General features: G+C 46.5%; 1 protein-coding gene across 16 annotated transcripts in view; it reads right to left on the bottom strand.

Moving 5' to 3' along the window:
- MECOM (MDS1 and EVI1 complex locus) overlaps window positions 1–26122 on the bottom strand; it is a 539689-nt gene that overhangs the window by 63402 nt on the left and 450165 nt on the right. For 14 of the 16 annotated variants that reach the window (XM_077348465.1, XM_077348464.1, XM_077348466.1 and 11 more), the window contains exon 3: window positions 20418–20552. In XM_077348465.1, the coding sequence (XP_077204580.1) occupies window positions 20418–20552 (135 nt within the window). Of the gene's footprint in view, window positions 1–20417; window positions 20553–22786; window positions 23200–23348; window positions 24316–26122 lie in introns of those variants that run through there. The other 2 variants (XM_077348476.1, XM_077348477.1) reach the window with 2 other exon arrangements.

Below are 26122 nucleotides of genomic sequence, written 5' to 3'. Positions count from 1 at the left end.
ACCACTGGGGATAGCGGGAGAACCCAGGAACAAACCTACACTGAATGCTGATGAAAGGTCCATCTATAGTGGCCAGCTAGATATCTCCAAGAAGGCATTGAAGGCAACAGCCATACATAAGAACTTGAAAATCCTGCTGGGTCAGGCCCATCCCATCCAGCCTCCTTTCTCACACAGTGCCCCAAGAAAAATCACAAGGAGGGCAGAAAGGGTAATTGCCTTCCCTTTCCTCTGTTGAATTCCAGCAACTGGCATGCTGTGGCATATTGCCGCAGAACGTGGATAGGCTGGTCTTCTATGTATTAGATTATTTTTAAAAAGCCCTCTAAGCTAGTGGCCCTCATCCTGTCTCGTATCACTGAATTCCATGAGCTAAATAATACCCATTGTGCGGGAAAAAGACCTTCTGTGGGCCTTCCTGAATGTGCCCACAGGTTCATTGGTTAGCGGATAAGAGGTGGAGAAAACAGTTCCCCCCCCCCATCCACTTTCCCTTACTACATTTGGGTATAATCAATCATATTAGCCTCTAGTAAGTCCCATCATGTTAGTCCCCTCCCTCCCTCCACATCCCAGTTTTTGTGGTTCTTTTCCTGAAACATGAGGCACTTTCTTCTTCTTCGTCTCAAATATGCTGAGAATCAACTTTGTTTCATGACATATTTCAGAGGGAGAGGATGACTACAGTAGCACTGTTGGGTAGGGTTGCCAACACCAGGCTGGGAAAATCCTGGAAATTTGGGGGCAGAACCTGGGGGTGGGGCTTAGGAAGGCAAGGGAGCTTTCCTCCTCTGATTGTGATGTTCCTTCCAAGGGATCTGGTCTCTGACTATGGAGATCAGATGGAATTCAAGGAAAACTCCAACCGCCAGTGTTGGTCTTGCACCCAGGATTTCTGAAAAAGGGACTGGGAGTGAATGGCAAACAGGAGGCCACAGAGATCTCTGGACTCAAACTCATTCTCAGCTTGAACTTGCTGTTTACTGGGCCTTATGAAAGCAGGACAGAAACCGAGCCTGCCCATCCCAGAGCACCCGCCGCCCCTTCTGCATGCTTCCCCATGCAGCCCTGCTAATGCACCTCAAGCCCGCTGCACAGAAAATAATTTTCTCGTGAGCAGATACTGCCAATTGTGACAAATGATGCTGTAAGCTGGTGATGTGGACATTGATTCACTGGGGGCCAGGTTGGGACAACGAAATTCATTTGATCCGAGGCCGCAGCAGATTTAAGTAAGGCTGGCTTTTAAGTCCCACAAATAAATCTGATGTCAACATCGCATGCACTGAATATTTGCTTTAAGCAACACTTGCTTTTCCATTTATTAAGATAAATGTATTTAAATCTGACTTTTCTCCAGAAGTCTAATGGCCTCGGTGCATTTGAAAGGGAATAGTAAGTTATAGGCTGATCAGCACAAGGCATGACTAAACTGCTGACTTACAGAGTGTAGGAAGGAGGGCAAGCTGTCTGGATTGTTTCCATACTGGAGGATTTGCACTGGGCTGCAGGCTGGTGTTTGAATTGAGACAGGTTGCCCTGCCTCTTCCTGCTCCCACACGGGGGAGCATTTGGCCTGGTGTACGTCGTCCGCCCTGGATTTGTGCTCCCGTATGGGAGCTGGGGCAATGACGTTCCCAGGGTGGAAACAGTCCAGGTTGTACACATTCCCCCCAATACACTTCTTTTTAGTTGTACCTTCGGATTTCATTGAAGTCCCAAATGGCTGAGCAAACGCAGGCGTTTCTATTTACTGAAAAGTGTCATTTTTGTACAATATGAAAAGTCAGCCCATGTTGACTGATACATGATGGCTCCTTCAGAGGGGCTGTTTTTTTGTACCCAGCTTTTTACTATCCGAAGGAATCTCCAAGCAGCTTACAATCAGCTAACCCCCTCCCTCCCCACAGCAGACATCTGGAGAGGTAGGAGAGGTTGAGAGAGAACCATGACTGGCCCAAGGTCACCCAACTAGCTGTACATGGAGAAGTGGGGAATCAAACCCGGTTCTCTAGATTAGAGTCTGCCACTCTTAACCACTGCACCAAGTTGGCTCTAAAATAACCACTTGATGTCCATATAAGCAGTGAATAAATGGAAAAATCCAATTCATGGTAGCCACCTCATCAAGCCCTCCAACCCAGAATGATTGCTTGGCTCCCTCGCAGTTCACAAAAACACTCCTACAATACTTTGGATGATATTTGGGGAGATCTGATCATGTCTCTTAATGTGGCTGTATTCACTGAATACTGTTTTTACTTCCTTATATTATCTTCTGATGCTTGCTGCTGTTGGTTTTTATTTCTTATGACTCTAAATGAGGTATTTGTAAACACAGATGTGTAAACCAGCTGAGAAGCTACAGACTTCCCACAAGTCAAGACATGGATACCGTAAACAGACTGTAAATTACTTGTAAATCTGGCCCCCAGTAGTTGAGCAGCTGCTATGTCCTCGTATTGTGGCATGCACAGCTGAGCAGTGGAAAGATACTTGGGTACCTGAGGTAGGAAATGGTCCCCCCAATTCAGCAGCGTGAGGAGCCCTCTGAAGAAGGCAGGCTAGCAGCACAGTCCTAAGCCAAGCTACCCCCTTCTAAGACCACTGACTCCGATGCAGTGGCAGTGGTTGCTGTTTGCAGTTCCACAGACACTGTTCTATCAGACGATGGCTGAGAAATTCATCAGGTTTCATGAGATAGTGTACAGCTGGACATGCACATAAACTTGGAGATCTTCAAATAATATGTGAGTTAAATTGGACAATCCCTTCCACTGGTGAAGGTGCTTCTCAGAGGTCTTCTGCTGAGTTATCCTGATGCAAGATGCTCTTCTGAGTTCTTCCAAGTATCTTGCCTTAGGGAAAGGCTCTTTCCGCTGGGGGAAAGTACTTCTGTCAGTGAAACAAATCTGCAGGATCTGCCCCCTTGATTCTAATGTTCTTCATCTCTAATATATAGGGAGGGCAACATTCTCCTTGAAGGGTGCAGCTATCTCACACATTTTGATAGCACACAACGGTCATCATTTGCTTCCCTTTCATTCATTCCTGTGACTTTCAAAACTTGAGAATTTGCCAACTGGGGGGGGGGAAGCAATCTGACTTCCTTCCCCCTTTGGGAATGATAAGGACACCACAATGTTATAAAGAAATAATATATTGCCAATTAAGCACAAGGCTTCCAAAACATGTCATTAATAACTGCCCAGCTGTGTCAGAGGTCAGTTGAGTCTGGTATCGTGTGATTCCAAAAGTGAACAGTCATATAAGCTCAAAACCAGGACATGAACATGACACTTTCCCCCAATTTTTTGCTGTCAGAGGCAAAGTACTCTTGCACAAGGAAGTTCTTTTTAACTACCCTGGATTGATAGCCTTAGTTTGTCTGGACATGCATGCAAAATTAAAATCCATTTAATAACATGCCAAACATGTGCCAAACTTCAATTTAACAGGATTTAAATTCAAATAAGTTGAAATCACATAAGATATTATATTGCTGGTAGTCTTAATTCGGTTGAAACAGGCATTCCTAAAGTTACATATTTCTTCCTCTTCTTTTTTTTTATTTGAAAGAATACAGAATTACAATTATGCGAAAGGCAGGGAAATTTCTTCTTCACCTAGTATAATTGGAAAGTTCTTTCTTTAAAAAAATAAAAGCTATGGGAGACCTGAAAAGACTAGAGGCAAAACGAGTACTCTATGAAAATAAAAAGTCAATGAATTACTTCTAAAGTGTCTCCATCTTACATTAGGTTCCCCATGTCCTCAGATTCAAACCCAAGCATAATTATTCTACAGTGCTTTGTCTTCAAAACAGTATTTCTCAATATGCAAAGAATATGATTTGCTACTTAACTGTAGCCTTGGACTTTCAGTGGCTTAGTGTCCCTTCTTAAGGGTGACTATTACATTTATAAGATGACTGCTGGAAAGTTCAGAGAGGTCTACAGGGTGGTGGAACAGACCTTTTCCATGTCAAGAAAGATGAGTTGGCTACTTTCGGATATTTTAGGAGAACAAATATTATCTGGTGGGGAGACCAGCTGGGAATTTCTAGAAAGGAAGGAGTTAAAGCTTAGACAAACCAGAGAATCTAAGATTTTATATCCCTAACTTTAGATATGGTTACATGAATTCACTGAATACTAAAAGAAGACCTCTGTCATAGTAAAATGTAAAACTGCCATCTACAAAGTAAATCCATTGATCTGTCTAGCTCTGTATGTCTATTTTGATCCTAAAGTTTCAGGGCAAAATCAGATAAAAAGGAGCCTCTCATTTTTTAAAATGTAATTACTAACCACACAAGGTGTCAATTCTGATCAAGAAATGCTGCTCAAGCCTTCTTCTATTTCTGAGAGGTCAGCAAGCATTACATTTAGAATCTTTTTTACAATCCAATTATTTTTACAATCTTAAGGACTAGAAATCTGATTTGGGTTTTTTCTTTCTTTCTTTTAAATAAAGGATCTAATTGTCTGATTTTGCAAAATACGGACCCCAAATCTGTCAAAACCTGGGGATTCCAGTGCTTGGGAGCCACTATGCAGGGAAAAAACTATAACCTCCCCGGTTGATAGTTGCCCCCCCCCCTCAATTATTGACTGTTTAAAATTATGGTTTTAATGTCTTTTAATGGTTATTATTTTGTTTCACATGTAAGCTGCCTTGAGCTCTCTAACACAGAAAGTCAACTAATACATGTTTCAAATAAATAAATAATGGTTGGTGGGTTGACCAGAAGGTTGTCAGCAGTTGACCTTTTAGAGGGCAGAGGCCCTTATGGGGGAAGGGTCACCCTGGTTGTGGACCCAACCCTTGCAGGGCTAATGAAACTATTCTGGTGTAAGCCTACTCTCTTTTCTTCTGGGCCAGGTTTTGCAGTTTATTTTCCCCGATCAGGTGCTGGATGTTTCTTTTTTATGCTTAGCAAGGTCACATTTGGTCAGAATGACAGATGTGTGAATTATGAAAGACCTTCCACCTATCCAGGAAGTTATAAGAAATTTTTTTTTAAAAGATGAAAATTCACAATCTGAAAAGGGAGAAACGGAAAGAAGGTTTCTTGCACTGTGCCCAATTCACGCTGCAAAAGTCTGCTCAGCATGAAGTGTGCCGAAGATTTTTGACTTTGCTCAGAGCATTTCATTTGAATGCGTATTTACTGTTACGTCATTCCATCGCCTTTTCTACATTTCAGGTTGAAAAGAGCATGGGGTAAGTGACAGTCTTGCCAAAGTCTCAACGCTGGAGACCAACGCATCTGCAATGTTCAGGGCCAGAGAGGATTTGTAGCTTCTTGCATCTGCACTACACTTTTTGATTCTTGTGTGTGCTGCCTTTTCCAAAAACAAACACTGAATTGGAACATGGACAGATGGTGGAGCAAATACATTTCAGGGAAGGCCTGAATTTGAGCAAAGGCTTTCCCAGGCCCTATTTCCAGGCTCAGGGTAGTTCTTGAAATGCTAACCTGTGCAACAATAAGGAGTACAAGAGTGTGTCTGAGCACATGCAGAAAGGAGGGAGGGTGTGGCTCAGCAGTAGAGCATCTGCTTGGCATGCAGAAGATGCCAGGTTCAGTTGCCATATCACCTCAAAAGGGGGTGATATGAAAGCTGGGTAAACTGCTGACAGTTGAGCAGGCAACATGGACTCGATGCACCAATGATCTGGTTCCATCTCGGACAGCTTTCATGCGTGTTCACGAGTGTTTTGCTTTAGCACTGAATAGGCATGAAGTTATTTGTCTACCCCTGGCCTACCGAGGTCCGTGGTGAATATTCTGGCAGCAGCGACGTCTATGGCAGAGGCCTTTCATTTGATCATTTTATGTTGAGAGGCCAAGGACTAAGCCAGAAGTCTTCTACATGGAAAGCAGATGCTCTACCAACTGAGCCACGACTCCTGAGCAAACACCACCAGCCTCACTCATCCATGATTAGATTCAGAGCATGTGACTTCATGGAAGGCTTGAGAACAGAAACATTAAATACTGGAGCCAGACTTCAATGAGGCTTAGCTCTAGAGCCTAATTCGAGACCAGACATCAGTCTTGGAACACATGATACAGTGATAAAGAGTTCCTCGGGGACTGTGAGACTGCCAAACATGCCCGGCTCAGATTTTTCAGCAAATAGTCTCTCCAGGGCAGTAGCAAATGTCTACTTCATGGAGACAAAAGCAAAAGACAAGAAAGGCAAAGGAACAATGATCGCTGTTACTATTATATAAAGTAAGGGGAGCGCAGCTTTAAAATTCTTTACAGCTTTGAGAAAGTGACCCTTTATCATTGACAGAATCCTCCCCCTATTTTTTAATGAAATGTGTGAAGTCATTCGTATAAAATACACATGCACTGTGAATAGTGCCATCAGTAAACCATATATTTTCGGAAATGACAGGTCACTCACTACCTGATTGGCCCTCAGCCAGTAAGAGCTTTCCCCTGTAGCTGCACCCCTATTTGGAGGGAGCCCTAAACCAGGAAGGTCTGATAAGGAGTCAGCTCTCCACCCCCAACTTCCTGCCGGTCTCGGAACGTGTTGGGAGAAAGCTGACCCGGCCCCACTGAAGACTTCAGGTGTGGAGGGAGAGGAGGAGAAGCGGAATCAGTAGAAGATCCAGCCATGGTGAGTAGCCCTGGTAAGGGAGGGAAGGAGGGGAGAAGCAGCAGCAGAAGAGGCAGCCCCAGTGAGTAGCCCTGGCGTCGAGGGAGGGAAGCTGCAGCAGCAGAAGAGGCCCCAGTGAGTAGCTCAAACATGGAGGGAGGGAGAGGAGAATCAGCAGCAGAAGAGGCCCCAGTGAGTAGCTCGGCCCTGGAGGGAGTGGGGGAGAAGCAGCAGCAACAGAAGAGCCAGACACAGTGAGTAGCTCAGCCCTGGAGGGGGAGGGAGTAGAGCAAGCCCCAGTGAGTAGTTCAAGCATGGAAGGGGGGGGGAGAGAAGCAGAGACAGCCCCAGTGAGTTGCTGTGATGTAGAAGTGGGGGGGGGGGGAGCAGAGCCTGCCCCAGTGAGTTGGTCTGGTGTAGAAGTTGGGGGAAACGGGGGAAGTAGAGCTGCCCGGTTGTAGGGGTGGGATGGGGGTAGCCCCTCCCAAGCTGCTCTATCCTCCAGGGGAGTTCATCTCTGCAGTCTGATGAAGAGCTGTCATTCTGGGAGATACCCAGTTCCCCCCTGGAGGCTGGCATCCCTGGACCTCTGTGGGGTATAAGGCCACAGAGTCCCCCCCCCACTCCCAAGCAGCCCTTTTTCCAGGTCAACTCATCTCATCTCTATTGTCTGGAGATGAGCTGTCATAGCAAAATCCGCCCTCCAAAATAGCCATTTTCCCCTGGGAAGCTGATCTCTATAGTCTGCAGATGAACTCTAATTCCAGCAGGTCTCATGGCTGCACCTGGAGGTTGGTGACCCCTGGGTTAGGAATGTTCCATGAAGTTTGGAGGTCCGGACTCAAGATATCCCAGGTGGGATATCCCAGGTGCATATGGGTGGGAGAAAGAGTAAAGGGTGCCCACCAGCCCTATGGAGCCCAGTGTGACCTCTGCTCTCACTTCCTCCCTCTTAAATGTCTTATCCAGAAGAACTGGTGCCTGGAGACCAGTTGTTATTCCTAAAGATCTCCAACTCCCATGTAGAGGTTAGCAACCCAGATGACTGCACATGGAGGAGGAGTTGGGGATCAAGCTGGGCTCTTGAGATTAGAGTCTCCTACTGTTTATTTACTTCCAACACACTGGATCTCAAGTTCCAGTGGGAAACAAGGCAGGGGGAGGGTCAGCACCCAGGAAAGGCACAGGGCAGGCATGTGTGCTATCACCTGTTGTATTCCTGGGTACAATGGGCTTTGCCCCTAGTAAATATATAAAATCATAGGCTTTTGTTTGAATTTATATCTCTCCTCTTGCAGCTGCTCTCACCTCCAGTGCAAGATTTGCTCTTTTGATCAGCCGGTGTGCAAAACAGCCTAATAGTGTAGATTCAAATGAGTAGCCGTGTTGGTCTGAAGAAGCACAATAAAAACAGAGTCCAGTAGCACCTTTAAGACAATAAAGATTTATTCAAGGAGTGAGCTTTCGAGTGCAGCTCATGCCTTGAATAAATCTTCATTGGTCTTAAAGTTGCTACTGGACTCCGATTTTATTAGCCTAACTGTGTGTAAGACTTTTTTTTTTATTTATTTACACTTTATATACATTTTATATCCCAATGTGTAAAGCCTGAGTGGTCTTATCTGGTTGCTAGTGCAGATGACTGGTGGTCATAACACCTTGACCCCTTTTACCAACTTTGATCACAGCTGAACAAAGTTTGAGTCCAGTAGCCCCTTTAAGACCACACAAAAGTTTATAACCAAAATAAACTTTGTTGGTCTTAAGGGTGCCACTGCATTCAGACTTTGCTCTGCTGCTTCAGAATCCCACCTGAATCTCATTTGATCATAGATTTTTTTAAAAACAGGCAATCTAACTTATTGTCATAGGGCAGCCCACTTATTTTGCTAAGCATGCCAGGTTGGATTCTGGCCATACCGGGTTGCCTTGCCCTCATGCAAAGAGTAGCTCTGTCTGTCTCTCCAATTCACTTTCCATAATGCAAACATCTGCCTCACACCTTCTTACTTGCTGTAATTGGGACACATTTCTCAGACTTAGTGTACCTGACATCCATTTACACCTGGCTGGACCTGAGAAAAGTATACAGGTAGGATCATAAGGGGACTGCAGCTATCCCCAAGAAATATAGTCCTGTGCATGCTGAACATCATGTAGCCAACACTGCAAACATAAGACACAAAAAATTCCCACTGAATTTATTTGGGACATTCTGTGCATGTCCATAAGTGGCCTTAAATGAATTGTATCAATAAGTTTAATCATTCCGAGACAAGGAAATCATGGAACGACTACATCTAAGTTAAAAACTATTTAAGCTGGCAGTGCTTAACAGGGTGATAAGAATATCTGCATGCACTCAGTAATTTTCTAAACATATCCTGTGTTTGAAAAACAAATGTAAAAACTTACACAGGTCATGATATACATTCAAATTATTTGTCAAAAAAACATTGTCTCCTTTTTATTCTTTGCTGACAAATTGTACACAGGTGCGCAGACAACACAGAATAAGCTGGAAGGACCAAAGTGAGCTATCAATAAATAAGGAAATTAAAATAAAATAAAAATCAGCACTGACCTTCATGCACTCAATGACATTCGGGGAGGAGAGATTAACCGGAGGAATATTCTACCTCTGTGCTCATTCAAGTGCCAAAGTTAAACTGAGAAGGTGCTCGGTGTCTCTTAAGGCAGGCCCATTTCACACTTTACAACCTTGGACAGGAAGAAGCCGGCCTCCGCACAGTGGGAAATTCGACTGTATTTTGGAACAAGCTGTCCTCCAGGTCTATCATTAGGTGATTAGGAAGTGAATACTGGAGAAAATAGGACTGTACTCGACTGTTCCTTGTATTAGTGAAGGCAGAACAGTCCGCATAGATTCTCCCTGCCTTGCCCAGTCAAAATGGTATTGTTGTGCAAGGACTGCAACTATAGTCCAACTTTGTCTGAATTGCTTAGCTGGCACTGTTATTATCTCCCGTGCTGCTCCTTTGCTATACTTTATAAATGTATTATGTTTTCCATTCTGCTGTATGCTCCAAAGAGTTCAGGGCAAGGTACATTTTCTCTCCCCTCTTCCAAATTTATCCCCGCAATAACAACCCTGAGACGGAGGTTAGGGTGGGAGAGAGTGACCAGCCCAAGGTCACCTGGTGACCTTTGTGACTAGGTGGGGATCCCAGTCCAGCATTTTAACCACTACCCCAAGCAAGCTTCTCAGAATGTAGCACTGGAACAAGGAAGGGCAAAAGAGGGGACCGTTAATGCCACCCTCTTCAGACTGGACCAAAGGGGGATTCCCATTCTCTTCCTACCTCTGGCTTAAATCTTCCTTGGGCTGGATAAAGGACAGAGGAAGAAATCAAAGAGATCAAAGGGTCCTTCAGACTGCGAGTTATTACTGTCACCAGGTTGAGTTGGAGGACAATTAGCAGGCACCTCCAATGGAATGGTGTTAACCATTCTAGCTGATTAGGTAAACTTTGAGGGCTGAGCCAAAGCCTTAATTTCCCCAGTGAGAGATGGAGGATTAAAAGCGGAAGTATTTATCAAGAAACAGCTCACTCTAGGTATACACATAAAATCAAAATAAATGGAACAGTACATTCACTAACTAAACACACCCTAAGCTATATGAAACAGATCTCAAAGAACAAGTGTCAATAGAATCCAGAGATCTGTGTGCACAGGCATGCTCAAAGGGCCAAATTAGAAGAGGTCTTCTGCGAGCAGGATCTTTTCCTGGATGGTGGGTTTCTACTTGAAAGCAGGTCCCTGGAACCACTACCTTATTAAAGGAAATGTATTTGGGGGAGATGGTGTTAAAGGTCACACACACACGCACTTTAATCACTGATTGTCCCTCAAGTTGGTATTAACTCCATTAAAGGAGTTAAAGGGGTAGGTGAAGACAAGGATCTCTCATTTTATCTTCCTAGAATTAATAGCGGCTCTGGTATGTGTTATGTGATTCGGTCCAGGATATCAGATGAAGGAAAGAATCATGCGTTCAGCCCCTAGTACAAGCCCTGACAAATTTTCTTTAGGTCTAGATGCCACCATCAAAATTCAAGAGCTTGGTTCATTTTCAGGGTTTTGTGAAAGAACTTTAATGGTCCTATTAGCCTGATCTCATCAGATCTCAGCAGTTAAGCAAGGTCAACCCTAGTTTGGAAAGGAGATCGCCAAGGAATGCAGAGGTAAACAGTGGCAAACCACCTCTGAACATCTCTTGCTTCAAATACCCTATTTATTAATTTTGTTTCTATTTCTTTGAATTTCTAGACCACCCTCTCTGATGGACTTAGGACAGTGAGCAACAGGCCCTGTGGAACTCAGTGAGCTCTGTCAGGGCCATGATGGGATCACTGTACGTTGGGTGCAAAATGGTGGTTCCTCCATCACCACCATTTTCAAAGTATTGCTATTGCAAAACATAATCCTACACTCTCTCTCTCTCTCTCTCTCTCTCTCTCTCTCTCTCTCTCTCTCTCTCTCTCTCTCTTTTTTTTTTGTAATTAAACTGATTCAGACCAACACAGATACCCACCTGAATTACTTTAAGAAATTCCATTTAATTGGATATTGAAGTCAGTAGAAAAACCATTTGACTTAACAAATGAATTCATCTACAACCTTCTGAATGGCATGAAGTGAATGTGTAAGGAAGCAGTGGCAAGAACTGTATGCACACTCATCATAATAGCATACACTAAAAAGTATTCTGATGTGAAATGATAAATAAGCTTTGTACTCCTTGGCATCTTTTTCCTTCTGAGAATCAGAAGAAATGCTACAAGTAAAATAACTGCTGGAAATAGTAAGTGGTGCATTGGCATTTCTAAGTACCATGGCCCCGCTGGCACCTGCAGGGGCAAACTAGACAAGCCTCTTGCCTTGTATGGAGGAGGGCAAGTTATTAAAAAGAATAATGGGGACATATGTGGGGCGCTTTTGCTGTCTACCTCCACAAATGCATTCCACCCACCCACCCTGGACCTTTTCTGTCAAGCCAGGTTCACTTCCATTACCAGCATCATGGGATGAATTGAAAACAATTTGTAATAAACAGGCTGAGCCACACTTGCTTGTAGGATGTGTCTAGAGATAGGCGTATTCTACTGTGAACCACTGGGGCACGTCAGTGGTGGTGGTGGTGGTGGTAGTGAAAGTGGCATCAAGTTGCAGCCAACATATGGTGACGTTTTTGGGGTTTCAAGGCAAGATATGGACAGAGGTGCTTTGCCATTGCCTGCATCTTTTCAGCAACCCCAAGTCCCTTGGTGGTCTCCCATCCAACGGCTAACCGGGACCAACCCTTCATAGCTCCCAAGACCCGATTTAATTGGGTACCACTTCTTTTGTCAGGTTCCCAGTTAGAGGATTTCAATTCCAGATTTTGTTCTTCTCCCCACAATCACTAATTCCCCCACAATGTTTTTTGGGCAATCAGGTTGGATCCTGGCACCTTTTCTACTCACTCTCATTAAATTATCTTCCTTACTATACATCCCACATGGCTTTTGTCCATGAAGGTCCCCTGATCCCTATCATAATAATATTGGGGCGATCCGAGGGGAGTTTCCCTCTGCCTTTGGCCAGCACAAAAACTAGTGGCATCTAGTCGATCACCTGCTCATAAACTACCCAGAAGCATCTGTTCAGCTGGACTGGAAGAATCCTGCTCCAGTCCAAGAAGGCATCTCTCCAGCTCTTACTGACTATCAGAACGAAATACCAGGGAATGTACAGCAAGATCGAGACGGAACTCCATATGATTTCTTCTAGCTACTTCCATGGCATGTTTCAGTTCTGTGAGCCTAATCAATTTCGGCTGTGTCTGCACCAAGCCTTATGCCAGAGGAATCATAGCAAGAGACGTGGAGCCCTTCTGCTTTTTGCAAAGATACAGTGTGGCGTGGAATAGATCAGCACTAACAATGCCTCAGCGGCACTCACCACCACCACCTTACCATGAGGCTCCGTGCTGAGGGTGCTTTGTGCACACGCCACAAAACGTCAATGTTTATTTCAATTTCTAATCTGAGGCTCGGCTACAGGCTTTTTACAGCAGCCCTTTTAAAAAAAATTGGCGCAATAAAACCGGCAAGACAGGAGACTCGGTTAAAAATACAAAATACTGTTTATGAAAACCGATGACAATTGCTCCAGTATAACTTCACCCTCCTCCCCCCTCTGAAAAAAAAATTGGTATTGAAAAATTCTAGAAAACCGTTGCAGAGAGGTAGCCAAGTTTGCCTGTTGCAGAAAAAATAAACAGGCTTTTTTCCCCCCAGGTGGCACTTTAGCGACAATTTTGTTCCGGCATATCATTTTGTTATGGTCTACTTCTTTATTCATCCTGGGTTCAAGTTCTGCTAAGTGAAGGGCTCCTGTATTCTGCCTGAGGAAGGGAGCTCTGCTCCACAAAAGCTGATGCTTGAAGAAAGTGTCCAAGACTTTGACGTTCCAAAACTCTCCTCTGTACTTGTGAGGGAGGGAGGGGTTCTTTTCCAAAGGTCTGCCAAGTTTCAGAGAAGCCCCCTGGAACACCCCTCTCTCTGCCCTTCCTTTTCAGACTGCCTACAAATGTTACAACCAAGGAAACCCTTTGGGTTGATTGAAGAGGTGGGCTTTAATAACCAAGGTCTAGGTCAGGGGTAGTCAAACTGCGGCCCTCCAGATGTCCATGGACTACAATTCCCAAGAGCCCCTGCCAGCATTTGCTGCATTTGCTGGCAGGGGCTCCTGGGAAATGTAGTCCATGGACATCTGGAGGGCCGCAGTTTGACTACCCCTGGTCTAGGTGTTTAATACTGATTGCCAGATTAATTTACTGGAACCCTGTTAATTCAGTCATGGCCATACAGAAATGGGGGTGCAAAGGCAAGGTTTTCCTCTTTTCCTCCTGCTGCTTATTGATTTAATATCTTCCTATAGACATTCTTGTCCTGCGTTGGTCTATAGCAGGGGTAGTCAAACTGCGGCCCTCCAGATGTCCACGGACTACAATTCCTACAAGCCCTTGCCAGCATTCGCTGGCAGGGGCTTGTGGGAATTGTAGTCCGTGGACATCTGGAGGGCCACAGTTTGACTACCCCTGGTCTATAGCAATCACAGCTCCTCCCTAAGCAGAGACATGCCGTTCTGGAAGTCAACAGACTGACAAGGGCGTGTCCCTGCTTAGGAAGGCGCTGCTGAAGTGGCATACATGCGCGATCCCCTTCTGACCTCACACCAGTCCTTTGAAGTAGGTTAGGCAAAGAAACAACGGCTGGACGGGGCCCTTGCAGTGAGCTTTGTGGGGAAAAGAAGGGATTTGATCTTCCGTCCAAGGAAAACATGCTATCCATTGCCCAACACTAGTTCTAGTTGTTAATGCCTTGGGCAATGCGTTTGAGAAGGCAATATAGACATTTTAAAAATAAGTAAAGCAACTCATTCTGATCATATCTACTGAAGTGTGGTTTTTTTTTTTAACTATCCTACCGTATAATTTTTTTTCTTTCTTGGAGAATTTTAAGGTTTATGAAAAGCTTAAAAAGGTATAGGCTCAAAGACCCGGTTTTTCTAGACATCCAGAGAGGGAGGTCTACAGTAATTCTGCTTTACCTCTTGCTCAGTCTTTAATTCTGACCTTATTTTGTGCTATCTCCCCTGGCCTCCCTTTCAAGCAGCCCATATGACTCAGCAGCAGCCCAAGCAGCCCACACTAGCTGGACATCGCCAAATCTTTGATGCCACGCAAGGTTGGACATGGTTAATATTAGGATGGGTGGCCACCAAGGAAGAGTGGGGTTGCCACGCAGAGGCAGGTGATGACCAACCAACTCTGCCCATCTCTTGGAAGACACATGAGGTGGAACGTCATGGCACTGCCCCATGCGGGTTGATCCTTGATGGCAATTAATAATTATTATGCACCTCGTTCCTAAGGTGGTGGGACCGCCATCCTTGAGGGGCACCTGTTTCAGGCAACATGACCACCCTGACAATCTGAGGGTACTGGCAAACACCTTGTGCTACTGAGTTCCATTTGTGCCTTAGCTCCCAGTGGGGCAGAGACCTGTCCACCTGCAGAATGGTGGCATGAAAGCCGAAGTCTCCAAAGCAGGCGTTCAACTGCAAGACAACCTTGGAAGACTTTATTAAGCAATCAATCAATACAGTGCCTTTTGTGGAATCAAGGTGAATTTATCCCCCATTGTCTTACTGCCATTTTTAAAAAGTCTGTGTGTATGTAGGGAATGAGAGAGAGAGAGAGAGTTGGCAAAAACCACTAAGTGAATTACAGCTTAGCATTTTCACCATAGGCATCGTTAATCCTCTCCATTATTCCTTAAATGCTTGCAAAGATTATTTGATAATCTCCCATCAACAAATTTCTTTTCACTTAGAGGGAACGGCATGCTTGTCTGATTGCGCCTCTTAAAGGCTCACTGGCTACGTCTCTCAGGGAGCGCTGGCAGGATTTCTAGCCACTTTGGATTCCAGCTAAAGACCTTTCCTTCTTTCAGGCCATCTCAGGACAGGCCAAGGATGGGCAATGTGAACAAAAGCCAACCTATGCCTGGAAAACATTTATGAGGCAGCTTCCAGGCGTGTCTCCATATCTGGATAACACGTGGCCTGGGAACACAGAGTAGGGACACAGTGGGCCATGTGCAGCTGTGGGTCTTCTTGGTGCCCACATCTCTTTCAGATGATTTTTTACCTGCTCAGTAACACAAGAGTCTGCCAAGTATTTTCTTGGGGCTAGCAAGGGAAGGGGCAAACTAATTTAAGGAACCCACATTATGATTAGACATAAAACCAAAGTCAGGCTATTCCCCCAAGATACTGGTTGGGAGGAGGGCTGTATGTGGAGGGCAGTCCCTAGACTAACTGACAAATGAATTAAACCAGTCAATTCAGATGTAGCCAGTTTGCTTTCCAATCCTAAACCAAAGTTGGACATCCTTAAGCCCCTTGAAATTAACAGGATTAAAGGTGCTTGAATGTGTTTTGGATTTGAGCCATTATGTACCAGTAAATGCCATGAAAGTCAACAGAACTGACATCCAGGTAAATATGTTTAGGATTGGGGTTTAAGTCTTCTTAAATCCAAGCACTTTAACTTCTTAGATTTGTGGATGTGGTTGAGCATGATTAGAATTTGACAGACTTCAGGGGGAATAAATACGAGCTAACTGATCACCTGCTCCCAAGTTTAATTTTGAATGTATCTTCAAAAATTTTTAAAAAATATTCCTCAAATTGATTCTGCATGTGTGTGAGAGAGGCACAGCAACATTTTAAAACTAAAGAAATGTTGATGGGCATTTTGGGCATCCATGAATTCTCTAGTGGGTAAAGAGAGGGGAAATTCCTACTATAAATCATTAGACTTTAAAATACTTGAAGTTTCGTGTACAAAACACATTTCGGTTTTTAAACATTGCAGTACACAAACCAAAACTAGGCTGATACTAAGATGATTCTCAGCACAAAATAAATGGTTCAGGTGAGATTTTGTGACACAAGCAAGAGATAATCGTTACAATATTCAAGCTCTGATAAGAATGGTATTTTAATAATCATATCATATGGAGAAATGTGAGATACGTAAACATCGCTTTAATATCTAAAAAGCACAATACTCTGTTTAGGTTGCTTTATTTTTAAGCTGACGATCTTCTTTGCATGCCCATGGAGGATCTCACCATCTTCTAAACTAGTTTGCTAACAGTTGTTGCACCATATGCCCTTACATAGGAATAAGACTCCCTGAACTGAGTAGGGTCTGCTTCTGTGCAGAGAATCCAACTGCTCCATATTCCTTGCTGCAATTCGTTTTTCTCCTTTCACTGAGCTCTCATCCCGAGTTCCTTTTTGCCTGCACTTTTGGATTTTCACCATCCACGTCACACGTACCCTATAACATGTGCTGGATTAAAACAGGTACACTTGTTTTACAGCTCGTGAAAAAATAGCTGATGTACTGCAAAGCAGTCCAAGCGACCTGCTTCTATGAGGTGTGCTTACAGCCCTGCTTCCCCTGAGAATTCCAAACACCTTAACTTAAAACAATATACACTTCGCCACCATCTGGAAAGTCTGTCTTTTTACAAATAGACTGCTACGAAGGTGTACCTTCTTCCTCGGCCTGCCTCTTCAACACTCCATTTTTCTTTTCAAATCTTAAAATGCAGAGTGTACCAATGAGATACTTGCAGCCATTAATGAAGAATAAACAAGAGGAGCTATGCAAAGTATATGCTCTTGCAGTAGAAGAAAAGTTATTGCAGACCAACAGCTAACACATGTATGGGGGGGGGGGCGGTGGAGAACGGGACAGACCAGGTATCGAATGTACTGGAGTGTACACAAAGGGAGACACAGACCTCTTCCAATTCAGAATAAGAAACTCCGAACAAGTTTGCTAAAGCTGCTATCAAGCCCAAACGGATTTTATAGTGCAAACAGCATTCCACCGAAACTTGGGTGACAAGATCCCTTATAATGCTAAGGAATGCCGGTATTTCTGGTGCAAGCTGGGAGGGTGGAACCAAGCAAGAGACTGATATTTGGAATTCATTATTTGCAAACATCTCGAATTACACACTTTTAAGACTTATTAAACATGACAGGAGATAATAGGACAACGCCGAGAAATTCTAGATCAACTTGAGACGGGGAGGGAAGCTATCCCCAACCGGTCTTAAAAAGTCCTTCTCCGCTTCCAATCAAATGAAACCCGAGCAGCTCTCGGTATACATGTTTTGACTGCAGCCCATTATGCCTGAGCTGTACATCTTAGTAGGGCTTATTTATATAGTAATAAGAAGAAACTTGGGCCTTTTGTAGAGTTGATCCAGAGTGATGAAATCTGACCTTAGGCAAGAAATCGAGGGGGAGAGGTGACAGTGGAAAAGAAAGGCTTAAAAATAGACAACAACAAAAGTTGTTTTCTTTCTCTGGCCATTCAGTGTCAGAGGCTTTGCTGAACATCTTGGCTAGCTCACAGAGGATGGAGACACAGGGCTCATACCTGTCTTTCATCCCTAGCCCTCTAAAGGTGAGTTCACACCTTTAGATCGTCAGGCAGGCCGCAGCTCCCTTTTTCTGTGTTTGTGAATTTTACAGGTGAGCGGAGGTAATTAGAGGTTAACACAGTTGCTGCTGATCAAGTATCTCTGCCCTTGGTCTCGGCAGTCAATAATATCTCAGTCAGTGTGGGCGTTCAGTTATGTGATGTGCAGGGCTCGTTTGCCCTTAATCCCCGTGGAGAAACAGAACGAAACAACAGAGCTGGCAAACGCTTCCAGTCAGTTGTGCTCGCCTTGTGTTTAAGCACAACCTTCTCACAAACGAGACCCTCCTGAAATATAAATTAATCTCTTTCTAGGGGTCTGCAAAGTCCAGGTGTGTTCCCTCAAACCGAATGCCAGTTTACAGTGCCATGCTAGAACACAGATCCCACCTTTCTAAACCCAATGACTTCGGTGCCTTTAGAAAGGCAGTAACTCTGCTGCGGATTGTATTATTAGGGCAGCGGATCGGAATACCTATGACCCAGACAAAAATCACACCCGTATGTATCACTCCAAGAAAGCCCACGCCCTTTCCAGCTCAACTCCGCCATCATTATTCTGTGTATACACAGACGCATTTGAGTACATAATGTCAACTCCCGTTTGATCTCTCTTCGTTTACTACCACCTCTCCCAAGTTTAGACTAGAATATTGTAGGAAGAATAAACCGCAGGGAAAGTCATTCAGTTTCATGGCATGGCATTGACATTTAACCATCGTGTATTCCCTGACCCTCAGCATGTTTTACTTGGAAGTAAAACTTCTAGTCGACATGTGTGCCGGGGTAGTTTCCAATCCAAGCTACGTATGTAAAATATGGGAATGTATGTTGTGTTGACAGTTGACAGAGAAACCCGGTTTCGTCGCTCCCGGCATGCCCTGGATCACGTTCTACATAAAGCCAACTTTTTTTGTTTTGTTTACAGAACCGAAGAACAATCAGTTATATCAATACGGAGCTGCAAACAGCACAGGGTGGAACAAAACTAAATAAATCTCCAGTGACATTTTCCCTTTTCTTTTTTTTCTTTTTAAAAGGAGGTTGTGCCAGTACCAAACGGAAAAAAAAATGTAAACATTAAAAAGGTAGCAATTTCCCTGATGGTTGTTCCAAACAGAATGCATACTTTTTTGAGTGAATGTTGCCTTTTTCAAATATATTTCGCTTTCAGTCAGACATATGCACCATTATTTTTAGAGCAATGTCAAGAGGCAGGCTCTGAGCTATTTTCTCCTCTAAATCCACTTGGATCTATGTACTAAAATTTCCCTGTCCCCCCCCCTCCCCTTGCCAAGCTTTACTATATGTAAAAATAAATTGAGCACAACGCTTGTCATTTCCTTTCTGCAAGCAACCGCACAATCTCTGGATGGATCATTTTTCTTTACCAACAAGACTGCAACTTTAGGAATGTATATTTCATTTGCTAATGGCCTTTATTACTTCTTTACTTGAACCATGTGCTCCACAAAGGGAGTGTGTGTGTGTGGGGGGGGGCGACAACCAATAGGGCCTGATATTTCTGTTTGCTCAATACGTTAAACATGGAGCTTTAAAAGGTCAGTGCTGGAAAGAAACCTGGGCACCATTTTTTAAAATGGAGTTTGTTTCATTTAGCTTTGCGATTGCCAGCTATCTTGTTTGAGATATGCACAGGGAAATGCTGCAAACACCAGGGAGCATGAGACTGAAGATATGCATGAAAAGAATCAGGCTGAAATGGTTGTTTTTAGTCGAAGCTTTGTGGGTCCCCTCCTCCCCCCTGTCATGTCAATGCAATTAAAATAGCTAAAGATAATCTTTAAAACCAAGTTGATTTAATTATAGGGTGAAAAGGGAGGCGGGATAGTTATAATGATTAACAGCTATGCTTTTATTAATATGAAACAATTAATGCACAAAAAAGAAAAATCATCCGTCACTGCTCTGGCAGCTTCTATGTGCCACGGTTTGGTGGCTTATATCCAGTGACCCTCATATCTTTAATCGAGCTTCCTTAACTTTAAGAGTTCCCATCATTACCATGATGTTTAGAAGTCAAGCTCATATTCACAAACGGGTGCAGATAGAGTAAAGCAGGGTGAGGACATTTGAAAAGCGAAAAGCCCTTCCATAATTTCTCTAGCTCCGTCCCCAGAATTGGTTTTAAAAGCGAACAAGGGTAATAAGTATCCCATTCCTATACAAATGGAACTTTCTAATCCGGCTGTAAATTATCAAGGGGAAAAAAAGGGTAATAATTTTCAGAAAGGAAATGCTAATAAATGCAATGGTTTGGAAAATCAGGCTTGCACAGCCGTAGGAAACTGAAACACGGATCATACTGGAGAAGGCATTCTCCACCATTCCTCCTTGACATTTTTAAACAAATAGTGTTTTAGCAAAGTTTTAAACTGAGAATTAGACATCCTATTTAAAACAAGCTTGAAAACACGAGAGGATGTATTATAGAGAGGAATGAAGGCTATTTAGAACACGTCACATTCTGGGTATAAAAGGTACACAAAGGACAACCAAATATGGGGGGAAATAGGAGAACCCCACCTCTTGCTATGTTTTTTTTTTTTAATACTAACAAAAGCTCCCCCTGTTCTGCTTTTTACTTCTGCATTTTATATAGCAAACAGACCACACTGGTTGGCTGCTATTTTGATATTCTCCCAAGGACATCATAAAGCTCTTAAAAGTAAGCCCGGAAAATGTCCGCTACATACCTGATTGCTTATTTGACATGCAACAAGGTTTGACTGTGTATAGCATCCAGCAAATCTGATGTACTTTAGCCAGTTTCCTACATCTGGCTGACTGGCATCAATGCAGAATTTCACATTGTAATATTCATCCAAGATCTAGAAAGAAAAAGAACACAAAACAATAAATTGTTGGGGGGGGGGTTGTCGGAGGGGGGGATTTTTATGAAGATAATAGCTTTTCAACAGTCAAAGGGCTCGAGCTTGTTTTGTGGCAAAATATGTTTTGCCAATGAGATCATTAAAAAAAACTTATTAGATCAAACAAGCTTGCTAATTAAAGCAACCATCAATCTGCTTTAAGTGGGCCCTCCCCAAATTACGTTTCTCCATATTTAAAAAAAAAAACGTCACAGAGTGAACTATTACGACGTCTCAATGAGCGAACATGTGGCTAACCTGCTATGTAAAATAATAAAATTGTGATGGTAACTGTTTTCATAAAATGTGGTTTTTATCAAGGAATGGATACATTTCATATGCAGGGTCTTTAGCATTTTGTGCATGAATGTGAGTGCTATGCTTAATGAGGCTTTTCCCTTTCAAAATTCTACCCACTAAATAAAGTTTAGGTTTTGAGGCATTAATCTTCCCCCCCTTAATGTTCTGTTTATCCCATTTGCATGCAAAACTCAAATCATGCCTCTTTAATCAGAGCAAATTGCAGCGTTTGGACAATAATAATGGGTCCCCCTTTTATGCCACACCAAAGAAAATAAATGAAATAAAACACAAATGCTTGTTCAAAACATAACACTGCTTGGCATGTGTCCCTAAGCCGTTTTGGTTATGTGGATAACGAACAAACTTACTTTGGTTGTGACAAAAGAACATGCAACATGAATACTATGAGCAATGACTAATTGTTATACGTGTGTGCCATTATCACAATCTTTCTGCGTGCAAAGCTAACCCGAAATTGCCGTCAAGCAGGTCAAAAATATAATCTGTGAAAGGGCAGTATTTTGTGAAGAAAACACATTTACTGTTGGGAGGTGGAAACTTTCATAAAACTGCAGGGTATGTGTGAAAAAAGGAAGGTGAGGAGGAAAAGAGAAGCATTTTGCAAGGAAAGCATTTGAGTGCATCTCCAGATAACTTTTGGGCTCCGTGTTAAAAACCTTAAAAATCTGGATACTGTTTACCATTTTAGTTAATAAAACCTATGGAAGACTAAACAATTCGATCTACCTCCTTGGAATCTGGAATTAAATGAACTGAGGGGGGCAGGGGGGGGGGAGAGACTGCTTTATCTAGATCCACCTTGAAGGCTCAACTAAAAAAAACTAACGGCATTTCCATAGCCCTAGCCCAGGTTAAGCAGAGTTCCAGCAAATTACCAAGCAGTATTATTAGATCCTTAACTCCCCAGAAACCTCTTTCAAAAGGGCACAGGAGAGGACAAAAGGTAAGAAGTACTAAAAAAGAAAAAAAAGAAAAAAGAGCTTCCTTTTTGTTGTTTTGCTAACTAGCAGGCACTTTCAAGACCAAAGGGGAAAAAAACGCTGACCGGTTTTGTTTTGTTCACTGCAAGAATGGGAGAGAAGGGAGAAGAAATGCTGGAGAAGAAATGACTTCAGAATCAGTTTCATGAAATGACCCAGGAATCTGGAGTCTCTGCCTATGCAAACCGCCTGACTGTTCTGGGGAGTGACTTCGGGAGAAAAGTTGACTTTGTAAGCTTGTGCAACCCATCAGCGACTCCCCCAACGCACAGGGTGAAACTATCCTTGACCCGCCTAACCTCCTCCCCCGGCTGGGTCACCAGAAAGAAAACCAAACATACGTTAAAAATAGATATAATATTCTAAGAGAGGCATTAAAGAGCTGGCACTCAGCAAAGCGAGCCACTGAGAGCCCATTGGGTCTGGTTGGGGCCCTTCCTCGAATTTAAAAGCAGAAAAAAAGCCGGGGTGGGTCCGAACTGGAAGACTCTGCCCTCCCCTCTCCGCACACCCTTTGACCCCCTTCTCTCTCCCAGCATGTCCTCCGAGATGGCCATTCAAGGTCCAGAAGGTATATTAATCAATCCTGGAAAGTTGGGGGGTGGGGTGGAGAAGAGACACGTGGAGAGCAGGGAGGGAGAAGAAAGTCTGCCTCTTCCATCCAGCCAGCCTTTATATAATTCAGCGCTCTGGCTCACTTCCGTTCGGACCCCAAGTGTCACCGGCGAATTAATCCAGCCACCAAAGTGTAAAGTTCAAGGGTGTGTGGTGGTGGGGGGGCGTTGTTTTTGTCGCCCTCCCCCCCCCCCAGCCGCTGGGCTCTGAGCGGGTTTTGAAACGAGATGGGGAGAGGAGAGAAAAAGATATTAGGAAAGTGATTTTTCCCACCAAGTCTGAGGTTAGGGATGGGTCCGGTTCTGCATCCACGCCGGCCAGCCCAGGTTGGCATGCGGCAGGGCACGGCGGCTTCTCAGAACAGCCAATCGAGCCCGCCCCAGATTCTCAGCCAAAAAGTTTCCAAGCTTGACCTTCATCCGCGCTCGAAGAGGCTTCAGGCAAAAGTGAAAGGGCTGTCAGCGCTGGCGGCTGCCGTCCAAGCCCTTTGTTTTCGGAAGAATTGCTACGCTCAGCTCCCAGCCTCAGCTTCTCTGCTTTCTCCCTGGCCCAAGGTCTCCTAAGCCAAGGCAGGCAACTGGGTCGAGGACTCGGGATGTCAGCAACACCTTCCCCGGGACACCGCCTGGTCCCCGGCCCAGAGGCCGTCTGGAGCGAAGGCACTTGGGGGCGGATGGAGGGGGGGGCTCAAGAGACAGGTCAGTGGAGTCCCCCCCTCACTGGCCAGACCTGCCGGGGGGCTCAGGAAGAGCCAGCAGCGAGGGAGAGGCAGGGAAGGGGGGGCGGAGAGGGGGCTGCTTGCGACCCGCTGGGCTTTGGCCGCCGCTCCGCTTACCTGGCCTCGCCGGGCTCCTCAGGTCCGCCGCTCGTGCCCCCCACGCGGAAGTCCTTGGGCCGCGCTTGGACGGCGGAGTTGCAAAAGGGGTGGTTGGGGGGGGGAGGGAGAGAAATCCTCCGAGGCGATCAGTCCTCCCCGCCGGGGCCAGGAACAGCAGCAGCCTCCTCTCCAGCAGCGGCGAAGCTCCCGCGCGCCCGCCAAGGCCGCCCCCGCCCCCCGCGCCCCGGAGCACAGGAGCGCCGCGGGAACCTGGCCGAGCCCCGCAGGCTGGCCTTCCTGACTTGCCTCGCCGAGCGTCCGGCTTCCTTCTCCGGCATCGGGTGGGGGCGGGCAAGGGCGGGCGGGCTGGCGGGGCGGGGGGGCGGGAGAGAGAGACCAACTTTCCTCGCTTGGAAACTTCGCGGGGTCTTCGGGCGGAGGAGGAGGAGGAGGAGGAGGGGGGGCTGTTAGGAGAATCTCTCTCCCCCCCCGCGCGCGCGAGGCTCGCTGGTGCTGATGCTGAGGCGGGGGCCAGAAGACGCGCGGCGGCGGCGGCGGCGATGGCTCTAATTGTCCCCCCTTGATTGGGGCGCGGGCGCGTGAATGTCCTCCCTTCGCCTGGCTTGCCCTCCGGCTGCTCGGGGGCTTGGCGGCGGCGGCGGCGGCGGCGTGTGAGTGCGGGTTGCGTCAAGAGAAAAAAAGTTCCGCCGTGGGGGGGGGGCGGTGAGAGAGGGGAGGGAGAGAAAGCGAGCGCGAGAGAAACTTCCTTTTGCTCTTCTCTCCGCTGCTGGAGCACAAGGCGGGAGGAGGAGGAGGAGGAAAGGAGGGGGGGAGCGTGTGTCAGCCCAGGGAGACAAGAGTCCTTCCTTCCCCCCCCCCCCCGCTCTTCCAAGCCCCGTCTGCCTCTTGGCCTCAGGCAGCCCCTCACGGGAGGGACGGAGGGCGGCGGCCCCCTCCTCGCCAAAGCCGCGCGCCCCTTCTCCTCCTCCTCCTCCTCCTGCCTCCGTCCCCTCCCCGCCTCTCCAGCCTGGCAACCCGCGAGGCAGCGCGGCGTTTCCCCTTGGCCGGGACTGTCTCTTTAACGACCAGGAGCTGCCGCCGCGAGGGAGTGGGCTGCGGGCGAGGAGCGGGACGGGGCCGGGGCCGGGGCCCGGGCCGGAGCGAGCGGCGCTGTCTGTGTGCCCTGCCCTCCCCACCTCGCCCGCGCGCAGGCCGCTCGGAAGGCGGCAGCCGGGGGCTCTCCGCTTTCAGGCCACGTTTAAAGTGACAGCCGCCTCCTCTGGCGAGAGAGGTCACCGGGAGGTCGCCCCGGCAGAAGTCCCGGCTGGGCCGCCCGCCTGATTACGGATGCGCCTGTCCCCTGCACGGGGGCCATGCCAGCCAGGCCGGCCGCCCCCGGCCAATGGGGAGAGCGCGCCGCGGAGGGTTCTCCTCTGGTCTGCTCGCTGGCCCTCGGCGTCCCCCTGGGCGGCTTTGCCCAGAGAAGGACCGAGGCGGGCGGGGAAGGAGGGACCCCCCCACACACACTCGTCCGCTCCTGGCGCGCGCCTCCGACTCGGCTTCGGAAAGGGGACCCCTGTTGGATTTCGCCTCTCTCGCTCTGGCACGTTTGATCTATGGAGATGTTTGTTTAAGGGGAGCTTTACACAAATCAGCGGCTTTAAAAGAGCGCGCGAGCGCGCGAGAGAAACAACGGTAGCAATAATGAATGGAGATGAAATTGAGGATGTTAAGCGCACGCACGCACGCAGAATCCAAAGCCATTGGCCGCATGGATGGCGCGCAACCTGAAGCGCGTTGGGGCGCGGGGGGGGGGCTTAAAATCCAGCCTCCCGGAGCGAAGGGAAATTTTTTTTTTAATTTTCCTGCCTCCGGGCCAAAAGACGGATGAATCGAAGGTTACACTTTGCCCACCGGGGTTTCATTTGCGACTTCCCCACCCAGCTGGCGACCCCCCGCCGAACGGCCTTTCCTCGACAGTCCCCCCCCCAAAAAAATACTCTCAAAACTTTTTTAAAAAACAGAGGGGAGTGGGCGTGATTTCGAGCCACAACTAATATCCCTGGAAGAACCGGAGCCGGCGCCCTTTGAGTCCTGAGGTTTTGTTGGCGCATTTCTGCGACAGGTAGATGACGCGATCCTACACCGCACGCTTTAGTTTAGAAGCGCCTTTCCTGGATTTGCACGGGGAGATCCAGTTGCCAAAGCCCCTTGGAAGCGCATCCTCCAAGGTGTGTGGATGAAGCCCGATAAAACATCCCCCCCCAAAAAAAAAACACCCTTCTGAAATGAACGCCTAAAACCCGACGGCCACACTTAGGGGCGAGGGATTCGTGAAAGCGGCATTTAAAGGGAAAAAGGGGGGGAGGGGGACTTCGATTCCTCGACATTTGGCCCTGCCCTGGTGCCTGGAAGTGGAGTGTCCCGAAGGGATTCGAGGCCCGACGGCGCCTCCGAGCTCTCTTTGAGCTACAGCGATCCCTAATGCAAAGCGGTCAGCCGGAGCGACGCGTCGAAATAGCCCGTCTCCGTCAGGAGAACCCGAGGGCCCGTCGGGGAAGGGCGCGGTGGAGCCCCTTCGCCTGCTCGAGGTAGAGGGCCACGGAGGGACCGAAGATGCTGATGGGCTCGTCCCCCGGGCCTCGCCTCGGTGCCCTCGGGAAAGGGGCCATGGTTCCGGAGCAGGCGCCCAAAGCCCCCTTCTGTCCAGGGGAGAGGGGGTCCCGACAAGCCCGCAGAGGCGCCGGAGCTTGGGGCGCCCCCCACCCTCCGACTCCCTCTTGCGTTCTCAC

This window comes from Paroedura picta, chromosome 8, assembly GCF_049243985.1.
Source record: "Paroedura picta isolate Pp20150507F chromosome 8, Ppicta_v3.0, whole genome shotgun sequence".
Lineage (NCBI taxonomy): Eukaryota > Metazoa > Chordata > Lepidosauria > Squamata > Gekkonidae > Paroedura > Paroedura picta.
This window is presented reverse-complemented; position numbering and strand designations above follow the sequence as displayed.